The following is a 22,434-nucleotide window of genomic DNA, read 5'->3' on the forward strand; positions in this document are numbered from 1 at the left end:
TGGAGATAAAGTTCCTCGCATTGTGGTTGTTTATTGAAGAGTAATAATAAAAATTTCAACTTCACAGGAACCACAACACAGCCGTACATTCATTCAAACAGGATTCATTAGAGGTGTACAAGTGTGAATAGGGAGTTGGGCATGCAAACAGTATTCCCCATGTTCCAGTAGGATTCTCTAGTTTGCTTCCTGGAGTCCTCCAACAAAGCACATGCACAGCCATTGCAGGACTTACAAACTGCCTCCATCACAGACAAACACAAAGGTGAATCGTTTGTGTGAAATAATCAATTCACATCACATAGTATAGCACAATAAATGTATATTCTTCATCAAGTAAATATCACCATCAAGCACAAAGTGCATGTATAATTAACTCATCCCATATTGGAACATGCTGAGGGATCATTTATTTATTACGTACACACGGGGAGAAGGGGGAAATGAAAAAATATAACTATCACAATAAAATAAGACGATTGTCTGTATGTGTGTGTGTGTCTGATAATTATAGAATCCAAGATGTCTGCGCCAATCCCCATAAAACTTTGCTGACTCGCTCAGGGTACCCAGGGTCAGGTCATGGGCACAAAATAATCCCCTCAACCTCCCCCACCCTGGCGAGAATGGGGACACGACTTGTGGTTTTCTCCTGGACATGGAGAATAGTGCAACTGGTTTCACTATTGACCTCTGCCGGTGGGAGGTGGCAATGAGACCATTTTCACGAATGAAGAGAATGGTGGTTGCTATTACCAAAAGGAGACGTGTCTGTCCATCCATCTGTCAAGTGAAGAAGAAGCAGTAGCCATTCCTGCTGTCATCTATCTATAATTCCAGCAATGTGTGTGTGTGTGTGTGTGTGTGTGTGTGTCTGCGACCGCTGTTTCTCGACAACCACTGGTCCAATGTCATTGAAACTTGCCAGGTATATTGCTGGGGACCTGAGGATGTGCCTTTTAAAGGTTTGATATTAATCAGACAAGTGCTTCCCAAGTTATGGTCATTTATTTACCAACCAATGACAAGACACGTTGCTGCGGCCATTTATTTACCAACCAATGACAAGACACGTTGCTGCATAGGCGTGGCCGATGGGGAAGAGAACCTCAGCCGCGTTCCCCATTACGGGTTACAACGTACGGACTTCCGGATAGTGATGACTTGCTGTTATGTATTCTAATAATTTCTCGATTTCTTATGCGCATTTATAGATAAACACAATGCCCCAATCCAGTTGTCGTTTACGAGAGCGAAGGAACGGACTGTGTGGTTGTTTTAAAGTTTTTTTTGCACGTACGGCCACGCACGTACGGGCACGCGGGAGCGAAGGAACGGCCTGTGTGGTTGTTGTTTCTGGCATGCGGTTTGAAAGTTTTTTTTTTGTATGTACGGCCACGCACGTATGGGCACGCGAGAGTGAAGGAACGGCTTGTGTGGTTGTTTATGGCTGGTGGTTTGAAAGTTTTTTTTTTGTTTTTTTTCAGGGGGGGGGGCTTGCACGTACGGGCACGTACTAGTATAATAAAAATGGTGCCGTTGGAAAGCTAATGGATTTATTTAGAGCAATAATTTGTGTCCGGTAATTATAAAGATGCCCGTTTTAAAAGGTCGTCTTTCCGAATAATTGAAGAAGAAGAAGAAGAAGCAGGAAGGGCAGCTTGATGCAACGGTCCCCCAACGGTAACATTTATTATTGTGTGACAGTAGGAACCTGAAAGGACACGGAAGGATCACAAAAAATTATACAATTATCTTCACCGAGTCACAGTGGGAAGTGAGGGAGGATTCTGGAGAAAAGGTTGGTTGGAGATGGGACAAAAGTGGAAGTGTGTAAGGAGCCTAGGTGTGGGAGGAAGGGGAGGAGTGTGGGACGAAGGGGAGGAGTGTGTAAGGAGCCTAGTGTGGGAGGAAGGGGAGGAGTGTGTAAGGAGCCTAGTGTGGGAGGAAGGGGAGGAGTGTGTAAGGAGCCTAGTGTGGGAGGAAGGGGAGGAGTGTGTAAGGAGCCTAGTGTGGGAGGAAGGGGAGGAGTGTGTAAGGAGCCTAGATGTGGGAGGTGTGTGGAAGGAGCTTAGTGTGTAGGAGGAAGAGGAGTGTGTAATGAGCTGAGGTGTGGGAGGAAGGGGAGGAGTGTGTAAGGAGCCTAGGTGTGGGAGGAAGGGGAGGAGTGTGTGAGGAACCTAGTGTGGGAGGAAGGGGAGGAGTGTGTAATGAGCCGAGGTGTGGGAGGAAGGGGAGGAGTGTGTAATGAGCCGAGGTGTGGGAGGAAGGGGAGGAGTGTGTGAGAAGCCTAGTGTGGGAGGAAGGGGATGAGTGTGTAAGGAGGATACATGTGAGAGGAAGGGGTCCCAGAATCCGCCACATGAGCGTACATAGTAAATAGACGACTCCTAATCATTTCACATCACTCTAACTTGTCTAAAAAATGTCATTATAAATTATGTCCAAACGTTCATTCTTTGACAACGTGATGTCTGACATCACGTACTGCATGCACCAAGAGTAAATGCACGGAATGATATTTCAGTAAAACCACAATAAGTGCCATCGGTATAATTTGCCATAATTCACACGTGATGTATGGTAAGGACAAAGCACGGACTCTTGAGTACTCTTTTTGACATCAAGTGCATAGATTGTAAGTTATCTTGTAAGCTGTAAATAACTGATTTATTGTTTAAGTCAGCAATTCAAAGATGATGGAACATCTCTGCCACTGAAACATTTATTATTGTGCTCATATTATTATTATTATTATTGTGCTAATATTATTATTATTGTGCTTTGACTATAGAACTAATAAAAGTGCTCCATGATATTGTTAAAAGTGTAAAACGCCATCAGCCTGAGCAATCGGTAAAGCCAGAAACTGTGCATTCGTACTCTCCATATCGAAGTTGTGGACAATGTTGAGCAATTCGAAAGACAACCAAAAGCAGTAACTGATGATGAAGTGTGAGAAGGAAATCGAGACGGTGGCTGAGTGGTGCTGCAAGTTCACCACGACCATAATAATTACAGTACATCGTATGTTTATTCTGACCTGTGTTTGCAGTTCTTCCTTCCTATCAAAGGTGGACGTGAAACGTATTTCAGGAGAAGTAACGGCGCTTTAGCTGGAGGATTTATGTGTTATCGGGTGACCATCTTGCTGGGAGTGCAGCACACTTGCCAATGGAATTTTTAGCAACAGCTGCAGATCAAACCAACCAGGTTGGCATGAACCGCAAATTCCTGGGTTTTGGAAATGAACCAGATAACCCTACCCCTAACCCGAACAGCTACCCTTACCCTTACCCCTAACAGCTTCTCCAAATCTTGATGAAGCTGCTAACCCTTCATAAGTGCGAGGATCAGCATCACCATTAAGAATTGTATCAAACTGAGGAAGACCCTTTCAATTTGATGATCGCCACAATTAAAGATCGAGTACCCAGATCAAATGTGCTCACTCCTGGGAAAGGAAACTCTTACGATGAGTTGGACTGAGTTTGGGGTCCAACAAACAAATGTTTACATTATAAACAAACTTATTTTGAGATATACAAGGGTGGTTCAAGTTTGACCCTGACTTCAACTCTTGAGGTTTGAATGGTACACTCAACCCGACCAACACAAACGTTCACTTCTGAACCTAGATGATGAGCGGTTACCCTTTGGTGAGCCCAGGTGAGATCCTCAAGGCGCTTGACGTTTGATTGTTTATCCAAGCGTCCAGGGATTCAGTGCAAAGGTTCATTCTGTGGACTTTAATGTCCATCTTGATGATCCACACCTATCAAACGAGGTGGGGTTGACTCGGCCTCTCCTTCCGAGGTCGGTGAAATGAGTACCAGGGTACTGGTAATGGGAGCATTGCATCAGCAGCACAGCTGCACCCTGAGCGGATGATACTACCTGCAGCCTTGTGCTGCATACGGAGGAGCAGGAGGAGGAGGAGGCTGAACTTAGTAGAAATTTTGTTGTGCAAACTTCTACTTCCTCAAAAGGTATGTGTATTGACATCAGATCCTTTCATGTAACCACACCTTACATTAATTGGTTGTGAAAATCTGTACAACACTAACTTTCCCTGTAGTTTATAGTTTTGTGATAGCATAAGTTAGAATATCTTAGGCAACATTGAACACATTTTGCAGTAATTTTGAACAGTGTTCATCATTATGCTATAATACATTTCATGTTGCTTGGACATAAATGGATGATTTGAAACTTATTTAAAGTATGCTTAAAGGTCATACAATCAAACAATAAACTGAATGAATATATTTTCAGGTGAAAATAACTTTCCCAAAAAGACGGTTCGAGTGCACAAACGGCCCTCAAGTATGCGAGCTACTCTGAAGCCGTGAGGACAGGAAAAATCCGGTGATCTCAGCTTAAGGAAAACGAGTAAGAAATATGACATCTCATTGGGGACATCACACAAAACGAATGGGAAACTGCAGAGCAAACCGGGTCGTCGAACAGCACTTGGTGAGCAGGAGGAAGCGGTACTTGTGGATCACATGATAGCTGTTTCAGCATGAGGGGTTCCCATTGACATGACTGACATACGTATGTTTGTTTGTTCAAACTTGTCTAACAATGGTCGAACTGTGCTGCAACCCTCCAATAATTTCTCCAGACGATACAGATGCATTAATTTAAGTCATAGTCAAAAGGATTAGTGTTGATTCAAGTGTGGGCAATAAATAGATATACATTTTTTAAATGCATTTTTATTTTCAAAGCAACTGCAGTTTTTGTATGTTGTTCAAAGTAGTCCCAACCATGGGGTAACTTTGAATGCAACAACAACAAAAAACATATACAGTGTGTTTATAAATATATATATATATATATATATATATATATATATATATATATATATATTATATACGTATATATTTATATTTATATATTTGCTAAAAAATATATTCCAAGTTTAAATAGTGCAAAATAAAGGTAATTATCGAGCCCACAAACTGCTTTTTATGGATATATTTAGTGTTATTCTCCATGAAATTGTAAAAATGTGACAAAAGTATTTAAAGTAGCCCCACTTTATGGTATATGACTAATTGTTTTTTTTTTTATAAACAAGAGTTCAGGTCCAATTTCAAAAGCCCCTCGATGAAGCTTCAGCACGAATACCCGACGATGCTCAATAAAATGATTCCCAGATAATATATCTACACATATGTTGAAAACTTTATGATGTGTTCATTTGATACAGATTAATACAAGAATATAGCAGAGTGTACCTACTCATTTTGCAAGTACCCAAGTATTGCATTAATCATGAAATCAGGATGACTCGAGCAGGTTTCAAATGTAATGCGTCAAAGGAGTCAAATGATGTCATGTGAGAAGGTTGCGATGCCGTTCTTGTGTAATTCTGCACAAGGTATAAATCGGCCGAACGATAAGGATCGTTTTCAATCCGCAAGCTCGCAGCAGGTCATGCACCGTTGTTCACGATATGCGCTTTCTTTTGCAATGCTGATGCTCCTCCGTTCGTACTCACGGTGTGTCAGAGAGGACTATTTGTGGAAATGGATCAAATTACAAGTTGCGAATCATTTTCCATATTGCATGCTTGATAGGGCCAATGTCACCTGCCCATTTCTCTTGATTTCATAGTTTAAAAACAGAGTGCAATGAAATACCATGGTGTAATATCGCCACGGATAAAATGAATATTCTTTGATTATATAGAAGGGGGCTCGATGGACACCAAACATCGCTGTTTCCACGGCTTGGTAATTCGGTGGGAAAGTGTGATCCTTTCCTTTAAATGAATGTAGTCCTATAACACAACATTATAGGAACGATTTGTATATTCTATTGAAGACGTTATCTTATTTCTCAGGACGACAATCGGTCAATGTCATTCATCGACCTTTAACAGCATGGACGGATCGTCCCAACTTTGGTAAAATCTGACCTCTATTTGGCTATAAACTGTCATGTTGCTTGGCCCTAGTGCAAACATACCCAATGCCCACAGCAACGCTTTATTCTTAGTGCAAAAACATCTTCATATTTTTATCGGATTATATTCATGTGTCATTCAATAAAACACAATCTGTCTGGGCTGGGTGTCCACCGGTCGGTTAATAATTGCTAAAATGGACCCCTGCCAAGTCATTTTTCAAAAGTCAGGAACAACCGCAACGATCCACCACCATGTCGGAGATTTTTCTGCTCATAATATTTTGCGAGTTGGTGAAGTAGATCATGGAGATTGCTGACATCTTTGTTGGAGAGCAGCATGGTCCCCAACCATTGGCGTTGACTCGACTCACCAATTGCGTATGAGGGTACCTTTGCAAAGACATTTGGTTGCACAGGCCAGTGCAGTAGTACGCTTGGTAGGTCTTGGGCGCAATAACCCAGTCAAAGCCGATAGCATTGAGGTCCACCACAAGCATGTAGCGACAACACTGCATCTCACCTGAAGCCTCAGTGCAGTCAAGACTCAAAGATCGCTTCACCTGTTTTTTCAGTTCCGCAAACTCCAGATCGAGGAACGGTTTCTGTAGGGAGTGGTTGGAACCAAAGAATCATTGCAAATGATCGTGAATGACAGGTACTCGTGCATCCTTGTAGAATTTGACCGAGACCTTTTGGTATGAAGTGTTATACTGTACAGGTAGATATCCATGAGTACTGCCTCACATTGAACATTCAGAAAAAGGTTGTACTAACGTTAACCTTAATGTTCATCTTGTATGGAAAAACACAAACACTTTCTGATGTGGTGCATGATTGAGCACCAACAGTGATTGAGATGCCCAGTTTCATTGAGATTGAATCTGTTTGTTTGAGCAGTTCTAAATCGTGGCTTTTGCCAAACCATTGAGGATGGCATAGCCTGCCATGGGGTTGATGGGCAGTAGCTTAAAATGTATATGCATTTCACCCACTAAACAACCAAGTAGGTAAACACCAATCTGCAAAAGATGGTGACAGTCACTAGATCTGAAGGTTGCACTTATTGTATCATGTTCCTCTCGACTCTGCAACCATTGTGCATGTTTATGGATCTGTCCCCAGCCCTTGATCTCCAGATCGGCTCAGCACCCATTATATTCATGTCCTGTTGCATCAATATGTGTTCATAAAGCATATCACAAAGTAATATATATATATATATATATATATATATATATATATATATATATTTATATATATATATATATATATATATATATATATATATATATATATATATATATATATATATATATATATATATATATATATATATATATATATATATATATATATATATATATATATATATATATATATATATATATATATATATATATATATATATATATATATATATATATATATATATATATATATATATATATATATATATATATATATATATATATATATATATATATATATATATATATATATATATATATATATATATATATATATATATATATATATATATATATATATATATATATATATATATATATATATATATATATATATATATATATATATATATATATATATATATATATATATATATATATATATATATATATATATATATATATATATATATATATATATATATATATATATATATATTTATATATATTTATATATATATATTTATATATATTTATATATATATTTATATATATATATATTTATATATATATTTATATATATATATATATATATATATATATTTATATATATATATATATATATATATATTTATATATATATATATATATATATATATATATATATATATATATATATATATATATATATATATATATATATATATATATATATATATATATATATATATATATATATATATATATATATATATATATATATATATATATATATATATATATATATATATATGTACATGTCATGTTGATGAGTCTACTGATAAGATTGGGTAAACTAGAAGTAAACAATGATTGAAGACAGGGCCCATGAGAATGAGGTCTCATTTAGTTCTTTGCTTTGAGCAATTTGATGATCAGTGTAATGCACAGGACCATGGCAACTTACACTGGATGATGGAACACTTCAACCGATTGTGTAGGTCTCCTTGTCGAATGACAAGCATCAAAATCTCCGTCAGTCGGTTCTTCCTCTCGTTCATCGTTGGGAAGGATGTTCATCGGATTATAACCACAGCAATTGTTCTTTTGATAATAATTTACATGTTTATAGTTTTTTTTAATTAAACCATTTGTGGATCTTTATTATCAACAAATGCAGACAGTGACTTTCGATAACGATGTTCACAATCATCAAGACAATCAATCAATGAGTCAATGAAAAATTACTCATAGAGCAACACTTGGGAAAACAGAACAAAGTAGAATGGCACTTGGTAGAGCACATACCTCCGCTAGGCTGAACAGTTTACATTTTGGATCCCAATGAAAGGTCGAATCTGAATCCGGACCTTAACCAAAATCAAATTGGCTTGTTCTTGTCACCTAATCAACTCATCCACCTAGTTTTGTCACAACTCATCCACAACTTTTTGAGATATCATGTTACAGTCATGGCCAAAAATATTGGCACCCTTGCACTTTTTTCAAATAATGTACCATTTCTTCCAGAAAATTGTTGAAATTAAAAAAAAAATCTTTTGCTGTCCACCTATGTATTGCTTTGGTATGCAGTGGAACAAAACAAAAAAAGCTGAAAAAAATTACTAAATCTTACCTTATTTCACAAAGAACTAAAATGGCCCAGACAATATTATTGGCACCTTTTTAGAAGTTCTTAGACATCATTAGATTTCATGCAGGTGATTCTCATTTACTTTGGAATCGAACTCACCTACAATATTAAAATGTGGTGAGTTGCAGGTGTGTGCAACATAAAAATCACTTATTAAACCAGTTTGAGTAGAGAAAAGGAGTCATTCTGCTGTTTTGTGTCACTGTGTGTACTGCAATGAGCATGGAGAAAAGAATGAATATCAGAGAATTGTGTGAGGAGGTCAGGCACAAAATTGTAGCCAAGCATGGACAATCTCAAGGCTACACATCCATATCCAGAGACCTTGATGTTCCTGTGTCCACCGTACACAATGCTATCAGGAAGTTTAAGCCCTATGGCACTGAAGCCAACCTCCCTGGACGTGGCCACAAGAGAAAACTTGATCGAAGATTGCAGTGAAGGATTGTTCAACTGGTGGAGAAAGCACCTCGATCAACTTCCAGACAGATTCAAGCTGACCTTCATAAACAAGGTATGATAATTTAAAATCACTATCCGTTGCCAACTCAATGAAAGGGGGTTCTATGGTTGGAGACCCAGGAGGACCACACTGCTGAGAGAGAGAGAGAGAGAGAGAGAGAGAGAGAGAGAGAGAGAGAGAGAGAGAGAGAGAGAGAGAGAGAGAGAGAGAGAGAGAGAGAGAGAGAGAGAGAGAGAGAGAGAGAGAGAGAGAGAGAGAGAGAGAGAGAGAGAGAGAGAGAGAGAGAGAGAGAGAGAGAGAGAGAGAGAGAGAGAGAGAGAGAGAGAGAGAGAGAGAGAGAGAGAGAGAGAGAGAGAGAGAGAGAGAGAGAGAGAGAGATAAGAAAGCCTGACTGGAGTTTGCCAAAACACACGTGAACAAGCCAACGTCCTTCTGGGAGAATGTCCTGTGCACAGATGAGACCAAATTAGAGCTTTTTGGGAAAGCACATCATCTCTATGTTTACAGAAATCAAAATGAAGCTTTCAAAGGAAAGAACACCTTTCCCACAGTCAAACATGGAGGAGGTTCAGTGATGTTTGGGGGTTGCTGTGCTGCCTCTGGCACTGGATGCCTTCAATGTGTGTATGAAATCAGATTACCAAGGAGGCATTTTGGAGCACAATGTTCAACCCAGTGTCAGAAAGCTGGGTCTCCGTCGAAGGTCATGGGCATTGCAGCAGGACAATGATCCTAAACACACTTCAAAGAGTACCCAGAAATGGTTCAAGACAAAACACTGGACTGTTTTGAAGTGGCCAGCAATGAGTTCAGATCTAAATCCCATTGAACACCTGTTGGGAGATCTGAAATGGAAGTTGGGAGAAGGCACCCTTCAAATCTGGGAGAACTGGAGCAGTTTGCACAAGAAGAGTGGGACAAACTGCCAGTAGAGAGGTGCTGGAAGCACATTCATGGATAGAGGAAGCCCTTGACTGCAGTTATTTTGTCCAAAGGCTGTGATGCCAAATAGTAAGTTGAGGGTGTGAATAATTTTGTCAATGTCATTTATTTTTATTTCTGATTTAAAAGGATTTATTAAGCTCTGAATCAAAAACAAAGGTTCTATAATATTAACAGAGAAATAAGGAATTGTGGAGACAAAATACTTTTGTCAATTTCAACTTATTTTTAGAGAAAATTGTGAGTTATTTGAAAAACGTGCAAGAGTGTCAATATTTTTAGCCACAACTGAATATGTGGTTTTTGCCCCTATATCTCAATTTTAGAAATTAGAGCTGTGTTGACCGTCTGACCTTCAAAATAATTGGTGGTTGAATTCAGTGAGCTCATATGAAAATCCTGCTCAAATTTCGAGTCAATCTGATGAAAAGTGCCAATTTTAGAAATCGCTAATGTTGACCTCGTGAAACTTTTCCGCTTGACTGTTGCAGCGAAGGTGCCTCCAATCTGTGAAAGTTTCAGAATGATCGGCTGAGCGGTTTGGGCTGTAGGCAATCGGACAAACAAACTAACAGAACAGATCAACATACTTGACAAAAAACAATATTTGCCAAATAACAAGCAAACAAAACAAAAACCGTTTTACTTATACTACCAGGAATAAAAACGTTTTTTAAAAAAGTGCAAAAGGGATGGTGGGATGGTCCTCAAAAGTCTGTAAAGAAGGTAGGGATGGTCACGATAAATGATCATATGAAACCATCTCTACATCTTTCTTGAAATAATGGTTTTCCCGACACAAGACACAAACTGTGCATGTGTGTGTGTGTGTTAAATATAACCTTGTACATACACACACACACACACACACACACACACACACACACACACACACACACACACACACACACACACACACACACACACACACACACACACACACACACACACACACACACACACACACACACACACACACAGTTTGTGTATTGTGTCGGGACAACCATTATTTCAAGAAAGATGTGGGGATTGTTTCATATGATCATTTCTTGTGACCATCCCTACCTTCTTTACATACTTTTGGAGGAACATCCTGACATCCTTTTTGCATTAAAAAATAAAATAAAATAAGTTCTTGTTTCTTTAATTTTTACCCTCGCCGAAGGAGAACATTTTGCATTTGGGTCTGGCCGTTTCTTTGTTTGTTACTTGCAAAATAGAAGATTTTTCAAGTTTATTGGTCAGTCGATTCTGTCTGTCTGTTTGTCAATCGCCTACAGGTCACAATTTTAAACCAATCTTCATGAAACCTCACCATATGGGAGAGTTTGTCAAAAGGAAGAAACCTATTGTTTTTGAGGTCAAAAGGTCAACATAGGCCAAAGGTCAACAACTGATGTGGTATTTCTAAAATCCTCAATTTTCATCCCATTGACTTGAAATTTGAAGAGGATTTGCATATTTGGTCATCAAGTTCAATAAGCCTGGTGTTGGCTTAGTGGTTCAGGTGGTGGCTTGGGATCCAAGGGTCCTGAGTTCAAGCCCTGTTGGCCGCTGAATTAACTAGAGAGTTGGTGTCAAAGCCACCCAATGCTCGCCTGTTTATACATTTATCGTTTTTAAAAAACTCGTCCAATAATATTTTTTATAAAGCATTGCAGTGGTCTGATCCAAATAATTTTAAAGCAATATATGTATTTGTATATTGTAATCGGTAAAAAATAGTTTTATCTTATAAAAACATAAGAAAGGAAATAACTTGCACCAAAAACTTTAACATTTTCACGCTCACGCTCACGCTCACGCCGGGGGTATCGCTATCGCTCTCTGTTCTTCGAACAGGCGAGCTAGAAAACGTAATATGTAGTGTTTTGACTTCACAAATATTGAGTCTCTGAAAAAGGTGCACCAACAAAATTTATTTCATTTGGACTTCATTGCATCCCTAGTACACATATTAAATGAATGGCAAGCATCTTGTATAAACAGGCGAGCATTGGGTGGCTTCGACACCATCTTAGGTTGAAATTTAAAAAAATTGAAATCATTTGTTAATTTCAACTTCACTACACCAATAGTATACCCCAAAGGAACCTCCATGCCAAATATCAGCATCCTATTACACATATTAAATGAATGGCAAGCTTATAAATAACTTGCACCAAAAACTTTAACGTTGATGTGCTACAAAAAAGTTAAGTTCAAAACAGGTCAAAAATTTAAAACATTTGAAAATATTTTTTAATTTCAACTTCACTACATCAATAATATACCCCAAAGGAACCTCCATGCTAAATATCAGCATCCTTGTACACATATTAAATGAATGGCAAGCTTCTAAATAACTTGCACCAAAAACTTTAACATTTTCACGCTCACGCTGACGGTGACGCTCACGCCAGTGGTATCACTATAGCCCTCTGTTCTTCGAACAGGCGAGCTAAAAAAGTACACCAGGAGGTTGACTCAGCTTGTCATCCTTCCGAGGTCGGCAAAATAAGCACCAGCGTACTGGTAAGGGGGACACTGCATCAGCGGCATAGCCGCGTCCCAAATAATGATACAACCAGCAGCCACAGGCTGCACTCGATAGAGAGCTTGAGTTCAATTAACCAATTTTTATTGAGGTCAAATTTGTTTTATAGATTTTGCAAGAATCATGCTCTGTACGACATCTTTTTTAGGGTTTGTTTGTTTGTCCACACAGAACTTTTGTGTTTTTCTCTGCAACCGCTTGTTGAATCGAGACAATTTTCACCATTGGAGAAACTACTCAAGTATAATATTTTTCTAATCGAAAATTATGACGTCATAAGTCACATGGTGTAGCAGCCATGTTGGAAAAACTTTGGACCTCTGTCTCTGAAACCACACCAAGGAAAAAATTTAAACTTGGCACATGGCAAGTACTCCTCATAGGGAATGTATGGTTTTTATGACGTCATAGGTGTCTTAATTATGACATCATAATTGCATATGTAGAACGCGACATATGATCAGAATGAAATTTTTTGAGGGTCATCTCAGGATAAAATGGTCCACAGAAAAATTTTGATGACATTACCGGTCACGTGATTCAGCAGCCATATTGTTTTTGTTTTTGTTTTTTTAAACCTTCAAAAATCTTCTCTGAAGTGGCTGAACAGATCGAGACGAAACTTTACACGTATGACCGCCTATCCATGAGGAACAAAAGGTTCACATATGTCATGGGTCACATGGTTTGGCAGCCATATTGGATTGAAGAAAAATATTAAATAATGTTTTCTTTGGAACCGCTTAATAAATTGACCTGAAACTTCTAATTTATGCTTCAGTGATGATGGGGAATACATGTTTTAAATTTCAACTTGATCAGATGCATGGTCTGGCAGCCAGAAATATTTAATTTTTTGATGTGGGTTCTTTTTATTATTATTATTATTATTATTATTATTATTATTTTTTGAATGAGGATCACTTGGCTGTGCCTGGATGGGTTTGAGGGTAGAGGAGTAGCAGCTGAAATTGGAACCCTATCCTGGTTCCTCCTGATGACTTAATCTTTGCTTTTTGCTTGTTCGGGTTCCTCCTGATTACTCCAATGCAGGACCGTACCTATTTGGTCTTCCATTTGATTTGAATTTAATTTATTTTAATCCCATTCTAAATTAAATTGAATAATGAATAGTAATAAAAAGTAAAATCATTGGTCAGGGTCCGGTGTCCAGTCAAAGCGGGACTTCTTGGTACTCAGTCATTACTGCCAGCAGTTATAAAGTGACAGTTCTATTTATCTCATTAATTACGTAACACACCAGTACACAAACACCACACAAAACAAGTCCTGGCAAGGTCTGCAATCTCTGATTGCTCTTTTCTTGTTATTATAAATGTGTTTACATGCTGGAGAATTTCATTGTTATTGCATGAATTTTTTTTTAATTCTTCGGATTTGTGTTGCATTAAGCATCAGCAGTTACTCACCACCACCCCCCCCCCCAATTTTTGGGTGGAATGAAATGGGTACAGAAGGGAAATTTGAAGTGGAGTACAGTCTTTGCTGAAGCTAATTAAGGAACTAAATTGATGTAACGGTAATTTCTGGTTCTCCCGGTGTGTGCCCCGGTTTAGGATAGGTACGCCGTATCCTGATTTGTCCTAAGAGGTGACTGAAGGGTTGGGGTCACGAAAGGCATCTGGCCATAAAAAATATCGTCTCAAAAAGGGAAGCATGATAGAAGATTGTCATGGGACTCACAGGGCTAACCCCTGCTCTAGCAGGGAAAAATGGCTTTAAAATGTGTGTGGTAATTTCTGGTTCTAAAGTGCTTTGTCAAGAGTACAGTGCCTAGAGAAAGTCCACATCCCCTTTCAAAATTTTCACCTTTTTGTTACCTTATAGCCTGAAATTAAATTTCATTAAAACACACTTTTTCCAACTTTATTTCCACATCGTAAACCACAACTTCCAAATGAAAAACAAATTCCACAAATTTCAGCAGATTGATTAAAAATACAAAAAAATACGGCCCGTGGGCCCTGGTCAGTTCCGACTTCATCGATATTGGATACACTCATGAACATTCATTGTTTTTATTCCGGCCCTAATGAACTTCATACTCATTAAGACTCATTATCTTTCCTCCTGGACAAAAATTCTGAAGAAACGCTCAGACAAGCTGCAGACATTGTTACATAGAACCATTATACCAAACCAGAAGCAAAAGCTATGAAGAGTCTACGAGTTTTAGGACTTTGAAGATTAATTGATTAGACTAGTTAAGTGTCAATTGGTGACAAATCTGAAATTTTATTAGGGGAGCTTCCGCGGCATCTCCCCAAGTATTTCAAGTCATTTTGACCACAGGTTGCCGAATAATGATCAAAAGATTGATTGTGGACCGACGGACATGAACCCCCATTTTATAAGTCACTTTTTTCAGAACTGACTAACTAGAATAACTTGGTTGGATAAGTGTCCACCTCCAAAGTGAATACTTGGTGGAAGCACCTTTGACAGCAATTACAGTTGTGAGTCTGTTGGGATAGGTCTCCACCAACTTTGCACACCTTGATTTGGCAATATTTTCCCATTCTTGTGTACAAAACTGTTGAAGTTTAGTCGAGTTGCGTGGGGAGTGTTGATGGAAAGCAATCTTCAAGTCATGCCACAGATTTTCGATTGGATTTAGGTCAGGGCTCTGATTGAGCCACTCAAAGACATTTATATTTTTGTTCCTTAGCCACTCCAGTGAAGCTTTAGCTTTGTGCTTCTGGTCATTGTCATGCTGAAAGGTGAACGTCCATCCCAATTTCAACTTTCTTGGAGAGGGCAGCAGGTTTACCTCTGATTTTTCTGCATTTTGCTCCATCTATTTTCCCTTCTATCCTGACAAGTGTTCCAGTCCCTGATGATGAGAAACATCCCCATAACATGATGCTTCCACCACCTTGCTTCATAGTAGGGATGGTGTTCTTTGGATGATGTGCTGTGTTGGATTTGTGCTAAGCATAACGTTTTGCATTCAGGCCAAAAAGTTCCATCTTGGTTTCGGCAGACCACCAAACTTTGTGCCACATGGCTTCAAAATCTCCAGAGTGGTTTTTGGCATACCTCAAATGGGACTCAAGGTGGGCTTTTTTGAGTAATGGCTTTCTTTCTTATTGCCACCCTTCCATACAGGCCAGACTTGTGGAGTGCTTGGGATATTGTCACACACACACACACACACACACACACACACACACACACACACACACACACACACACACACATACACACACACACACACACACATACACACACACACACACAGTGATCAATCTTTTCCATAAAGGCATGTAGCTCTTTCAAAGTTTCCATTGGCCTCTTGTGCCTCATGTTGGTGTAATGATTAGGGTGGTGGGCTTGGGATCCTAACATCCTGAGTTCAAATCCCACTTGGCTGTTGAATCAATACCAGTTGGGGTTGACTCTGCCTGTCATCCTTCCGAGGTCGGCAAAATGAGTACCAGCTTGCTGGTATCCTGTGTCGGAGTGGCGACCCATCTAGGATTGTGCCCAATCACTGAGGAGACTGCTTGGGCAGCACCGACGCTCTGCACAGTCTGTTCCCAATGGATGAATGGATAGATGGATTGGCCTCTTGGTGGCCTCTCTGATCAGTCTTCTTGCTTGGTCATAGTTTTGAGGGACAGGTTGATCTAGACAGATCTTGATGGAACCATACACCTTCCATTTCTTAATAATTCTTTTGACTGTGCTCCAAGAGAAATTCAAGTTCTTTAAAATATTTTTATACCCATCCCCTGATCTGTGCCTTTCCAAAACCTTATCCTGGAGGTCTTTTGAAAGCTCATTTGTGCTCATGGTTCAGTCAGGTCAGGTCAGGTATGGGAGCATGTGCCGGAGGAGCGCGTCGCTGCGTCCTCTTTCTGCCGGTACTCCAGGGGCCTCCATCTGGCCACCCCCCAGGCAGATGCCTGGCCCATCCCCATCTCCTTGAGAGGCCGATCAACCTGCTGCAACCACGAGGCACGTGGTCGGCCCATTGGCCTCCACTCATGAGGCTCCCTCACTGAGAGAATCTGGTGAGCAGGATCAGCATCAGGAAAACGAGCCATATGTCTATACAGCCGCAGCTGATGCTCACAGGCTATGCAGGTAACAAATTTCATTTGAGTTAATCTCAGCAACCGCTCGTTAGACACAGTACGATCAGCGACAGCCAAGGATTCTCCAAAAAAACCTGGTACCAAAGGAATTAAGTTTCCTTCTCAGATCCCTGGTCAGAGTCCAAGTCTCACATCCATAGAGCAAGACTGGAAGCACCAAGGACCTGAAGACTCAGACTTTTGTTGTCCTGCACAGGTACCGGCAGCGCCACACCCCATGATCCAGTGAATCCATGACTCCCCAGGCCCAACCCAGACATCTGTTGACGTCTGGCTCACAGCCAGCAGAGACATGAATATCACTGCCAAGGTAAGTGAATCTCTCCATGATCTCAACATCCTCACCACAAACAGGTACAGACAAGTCAGCATCATCCAAGATGTCATTTAAATTCTGGATCTCAGTTTTGACCCCAGACACCCGTAATCCCAGCGGCTCTGACTCCTCATTCAGCACCTCGAGGGCCCCCAAAAGGATACCAAGAGTCTAGAAAGATGACTGCATCATCTGCGAAATCAAGGCCCGAGATCTTGACATTCCCAAACGATGCACCGCAACTGGATCTCTCCGACATCCTCCCCAGAATCCAGTCCATAAAAGTGCTGAAAAGTGTGGGGGCCAGTACACACAGCTGATGAACTCCAGTAACAACTGGAAATAAGTCAGAGATGGTATCTCCACATCTCACAGCACTCTCAGTACCAGAGTAGAGTTCAGACCTCAGATCGATCAGTTTTGGTGGCACCCCACGAAGACCAAGAATCCTCCAGAGGGCATCCCAATTCACTGAATCGAACGCTTTACAGAGATCATGAGTCAGGTTCGAATGGTTGTCTTTGCTGTGAAATGCTCTACCCAGCAGAGGAAACCTCCAGGAACAGCTGATTTTATTCTGAAATAATCAGAATCGCAACAATTTAATAGAGGTGGAGGCCAATTAACTTGGTGTGTGATTTTGAACATGATTCGTTACACCTGAGCTAATTTACAATTACTATTACAAGGGGGGGGGTGGGCACTTATCCAACCAAGATATTCTAGGTTTGTATTTTTAATTAATTTTCTGAAATCAGTAGAAATTGTTTTTCGTTTGGAAGTTGTGGGTTACGACGTGTAAATAAAGGTGTAAAAAGTCTGATTTGATGTAATTTAATCCCAGGGCTACAAGGAAACAAAAGGTGAATTTTTTTAAAGGGGGTGTACACTTTTTATAGGCTCTGTACGTGACAAGAGCTCCTTTATTAACCCCTCACAGAGGTCCCACCCCCTGAGTGGGTCGAGTTTGCGCATTACTTGCTGAAAAGAAGTATAGTCTGTATTTTGTAAAACGACTATAGATGTTTGGGTGGTGCGTGTGCTAAAACGGTCCTAGATGGTCTGAAGGCCTAAATAGTATGTTCTGAGATCAGTGAGTGTCGAAGGGGTTGAAAGGGTCTAATCTCTCAAGCATGTAAAAAAGGATCTAAAAAGTTGAAGAGTCCAAGCTGTCTAAAGTGTGTCTGAAGCAAGTCAGGGGTCTAAATGGTGTTAATGTCTCGGGGGTATAAAGGGGGTTACAGGTCGTAAGGTTATATGGGTCTAAAGGGTAGAAAAGGTCTAAAGGGTGAAGGTATCTAAAGCGTCAAAGAGGTATTGAAGGTCATAGGGGTCTGAGGAGTATCAAGGGTCTTGGGGGGGATATTATGGGTCTTTTGGTATTCCAGGTCATCAGGGTCTGCAATGGTCATGGGAGTAATTTTTTTTTGTATATGTTGTCAAGGCTCATATAAGAACTAACATACAGAACATGTAACAAAGGGAGCAGGGTATGAGAGGGGTGGGAGAGGGAAGCACAAAACAGGAGGGAACAGGCATGAGGATATCTGTGGAAGGGAGAGGGATTGGGTGGGGTACACAGGGTGAACAAGGTGGACATTACATGGACTTTCAGGAAGGAAAGCAGGGAATTTGAAGGAGGTGGGTATGGGGTGGAGGAACAGGGGTAGAACAGATCAAGATTTTGGATGGGGGAAGACAAGAGATGGTGGCGAACAGCTGTTTTGAAGACCTGGAGGGAAGAATGGGATTTAAGAGGGTGAGGGAGTTTGTTCCATTGGTGGGGGACAAAGAGGAATGAGAGAATGAAGGTGAGCAGTGATTCTTCATTTTGGCAGTTTAAACAGAAGGGGGTTGCCTGTGGATCTTGAACACCCTGTGGAAATATGGGAGGGGGGGGGACAGATCACAGACAGAGGGGGGAGGGGGGCGAGGCCGGAGAGGAGACGGTGGAAGACAGAGACCACTGACCTGCCTGAGGTGAGAGAGTGAGACCGAAAGACTCGGCTTCATTACGGGAGATGCCAATGATCCTAAATGCCTTGGTTTCCAAAGTGTGAAGCCGAGAAAGGTGAGAGGTGGGAGCACCAGCCCAGAGGAGAGAGCAGTACTCCATCAGGCTATGGACAAAAGATTTGTATGTGGTCAGGAGTTCAGGTGTACCAAAGAAGGCCTTTGTACGATGGTGGATGCCGAGTCGGTGACTGGCTTTGGAGGCCAGCTTGGAAATGTGGCTTTCCCAGGAAAGATCATGGCAGATAGTGAGACCCAAAGGCTTGAATGAAAGGACTTCTTCAAGAGGATTGTTTTCCAGACCGGGGAGTTTTCCAGACGATCCTTTTGGAGAGACATTGTTAGAGTGTGAGATGTGTCAGGATTGAAAGACATGTTCCATGTGTTGGACCAGTTTGTGATTTTACCCAGATATGCAGAGAGCGAAGAAGCTGCTGCTTGCCCGTCTGAGGGATGACGGATGGTACAGCAGAGGGTGGAGTCATCACCAAAGAGATAAAGAGGATTTTCCAGAGAGTCGGAGAGATCATTGATGAAAACCAGAAAAAGAACAGGGTCCAGAACGCTACCTTGTACTGACAGCGCTGATAATATTCCACAGTCAACTACAGCTGTGTAGGTCTGATTGGCCCTTGAGCAAATGTCGAGCAGGCCCCGTCCCCATCAGGCTGCTTGACAGCCGAAGTTCCGCCCACCCCTCTGAACCCTTCTTGTTCCTTCAGAAAGGAATGTAGTTTTACGTACCTTTCCTGGAATCCTTTGAAGCCATTAAAATTTCGATCAATATGCATCTTCCCACTGCAATATGGAGCAGATTGGTGTTTAAACCAAGTACGTAGCTTCAAACAATTTTGAGTTTGGCTTTTAGAAAATAAGAAGAATGATAAGAACAACATTTACATTGTTGTAGTGAGGATTTATGTTGTATTGAGCCAATGAAGTGTCCGGGCCATCCCTACATAAGAAGTCGACAGACTTCTTGATAAGAGAGACGTTTGTCTGTCTGTTTGAGTGTTGACATTTGTCTCGGAGATGGCTGAACAGATCTTCGTCAAACTTGCAGTGCTTCATCGCTGGGTGCTGAGGAGTGTTTCGGGGGGGGGGGGGGGGTAGGGGTGGGGAAAGTTGGATTTTTTATGGATTTTATTTATTTATTAAAATCGCTCTCTTGTAACTTTGTGAAAGGTAATATTAAATTATCCCTACCCCCATTCCTTGGTGTAGGAGGTGTTTTAGCCCCCCCTCCCTGTGTTAGCTTAATTGGTCTTGGCTTCATGGTTAGGATGGTGGGCTTTGGATCCTGGGGTCCTGAGTTCAAATCCCTCTCAGCTGTTGAATTAATACCAGGTGGGGTTCACTCGACCTGTCATCCTTCCGAGGTCAGCAAAATGAGCACCAGCATGCTGGTATACTGTGTCGGAGTGGCGACCTGTCCAGGATTGTGCCCAATAGTCAAGGAGACTGCTTGGGCATCACCAATGCTCTGCACAGAGTATGGTCCCAATCTCTCCTCCCACCACCCCACCCCCCCCCCAAAAAAATCGGAAAAAACAAAATTTGACATCTTCAAAATGCCAAGAGGATTAGAACAGCACCAGGCAACGCCGGATACCCCTGCTGGTAAATAAATAAGGCATTTCTATGAAAGTATGTATGTATGTATGTATGTATGTATATCCAGGGTGGCCACAGTGTCTTGTCAACCATTGTAAAGATTGTGGCATTGCCTTTGTGTGCACAGTTTTAATTGGTTTCCTTTTCCCCTCTTTTCAGATTTAGTGAACGTAACCATGGGTGATCAGGGCCGGATTAACCACTAGGCCCGTGAGGCCCGGGCCTTGGCCTACAAAGACCTTAATCCGGCCCTGTGGGTGATGCAAGCAATTCCACCATTGAACAATGGATTGTGTCAGTGTCTGGGTTCACAACCGTCCACAAGCGGGGAAACTGACGGAAGAGGTGCACATCGACTTCCAGCAACGATTCCACCACCAAACCACTACGAAATTCCATGTGCATAGACTACAAAACCACTGATGACCTTCAACAAGCAGTGAGACTTCCTTTTCATCTAATCACCCCACAAACGCTCCGGAAAATGTCCCCAGAACATGGTGATTCTCTGTAATGACAATTGTGGAGCACAAACAGATCCCTGAACATTTAAGGCTTGTACATCATCTGCTGTAAGAGAGTACTGTAATTGTATCCTCCTCACTATAATTCATGGACCGGTGTTTGTGTGTTTGTCGTGCTACTCCTACAGTTCTGGGCCAATTTCATCCAGACTTGCTACATAGGATCAGCATGACCCTAATTAATATATAGGGGTGTTTATTTATTTATTCGTTTTCATCTTTGCCGATGGTCTTGGGTGGGATGGGGGGACGAGGGGGAGGATGGAAATTCTGGATGTAAATGTGTATCATGTAGCACAAGGTTTGTGTCGGAAGAACGTGTTGCATGTTTAGAACAAGATCGCCCGAAAGGCGGGCGCTCAGCTAGTCTGTTATATCTTGTGGAATCCTTCAGTGTTGTCAGCTAATATCATAAAGGGCAATGTCACAATTTTTACAAGGGTTGACAAGACATTGTGACCACCCTGTACATCTAAAGATCATAGAAAAAAAAATTGGGGGTGGCGGGGGAGAGGCCAACTCGCAATGGTCCCTAAGGGAGTAGGTGTTTATAGTACATGTCAATTGAGGAACATACTGTATGAACAAATGAAACTCTCAATTACATGTTCAATAAAATAATAAGTGTGTGTTTCAGAAAGGAGGTTGAGTGAAGGGATTGGACACAATAAGAGGAATCGTTCGAGTGCTGCTGGTGAAGATGTGAAGATGAATTCAAAGGAAGATGAAGAGTGACCATTGGTATCATCAAAAAGAGTAAATCGAGTCCCTACCAGTCGCTCGTCCCCAGCCTGTGTCTGGTCGGTGATGACCACATCCTGCCCTTCCGGATCCAGGGCGTGGATCTCGAGTCCCCATTTGGGCTGCAGGTGCTCCAGCTCTTCCTGCAGTAGTTTCTTGGCGTCAATGCTGTGCCATTGAGTGACGTCGCTGGCTGTGACGTGCATGTTGATGCTGCGGAGATGGACGCGGCCAAGATCCCCGTCTTCCATGTGCTGCAGTCGAGTCAGACCGACCGTGACGTCTGTGTCATGGCGCAACGGCTTCAGGCAAATCCACAGGTCAGCCTTGACGATGAACCGAGACAAGATATCCTGGTTTATTTTGAAAAAGCAGCATTTTGGTTTGATTTTCAGGGACATCAGCTGATCATGATCAGCTGTGGA

The 22,434-nt window shown here is 41.0% G+C and overlaps 1 protein-coding gene across 9 annotated transcripts in view; it reads right to left on the reverse strand.

Moving 5' to 3' along the window:
- The window catches only part of LOC147022492 (growth/differentiation factor 8-like), a 79,307-nt gene continuing 56,873 nt past the window's right edge, over window positions 1-22,434 (reverse strand). For 4 of the 9 annotated variants that reach the window (XM_085893439.1, XM_085893438.1, XM_085893441.1 and 1 more), the window contains 2 exons: window positions 22,042-22,427; window positions 5,986-6,521 (listed from right to left, as the gene is read on the reverse strand). In XM_085893439.1, the coding sequence (XP_085749565.1) occupies window positions 6,144-6,521; window positions 22,042-22,427 (764 nt within the window). In that variant the 3' untranslated portion in view covers window positions 5,986-6,143. Of the gene's footprint in view, window positions 1,715-5,985; window positions 6,522-9,558; window positions 10,652-22,041; window positions 22,428-22,434 lie in introns of those variants that run through there. The other 5 variants (XM_085893442.1, XM_085893443.1, XM_085893445.1 and 2 more) reach the window with 5 other exon arrangements.

Source organism: Eptatretus burgeri, chromosome 8, assembly GCF_056783735.1.
Source record: "Eptatretus burgeri isolate ZD-2024b chromosome 8, Ebu_testis_v1, whole genome shotgun sequence".
In the NCBI taxonomy this organism is placed as follows: Eukaryota; Metazoa; Chordata; class Myxini; order Myxiniformes; family Myxinidae; genus Eptatretus; species Eptatretus burgeri.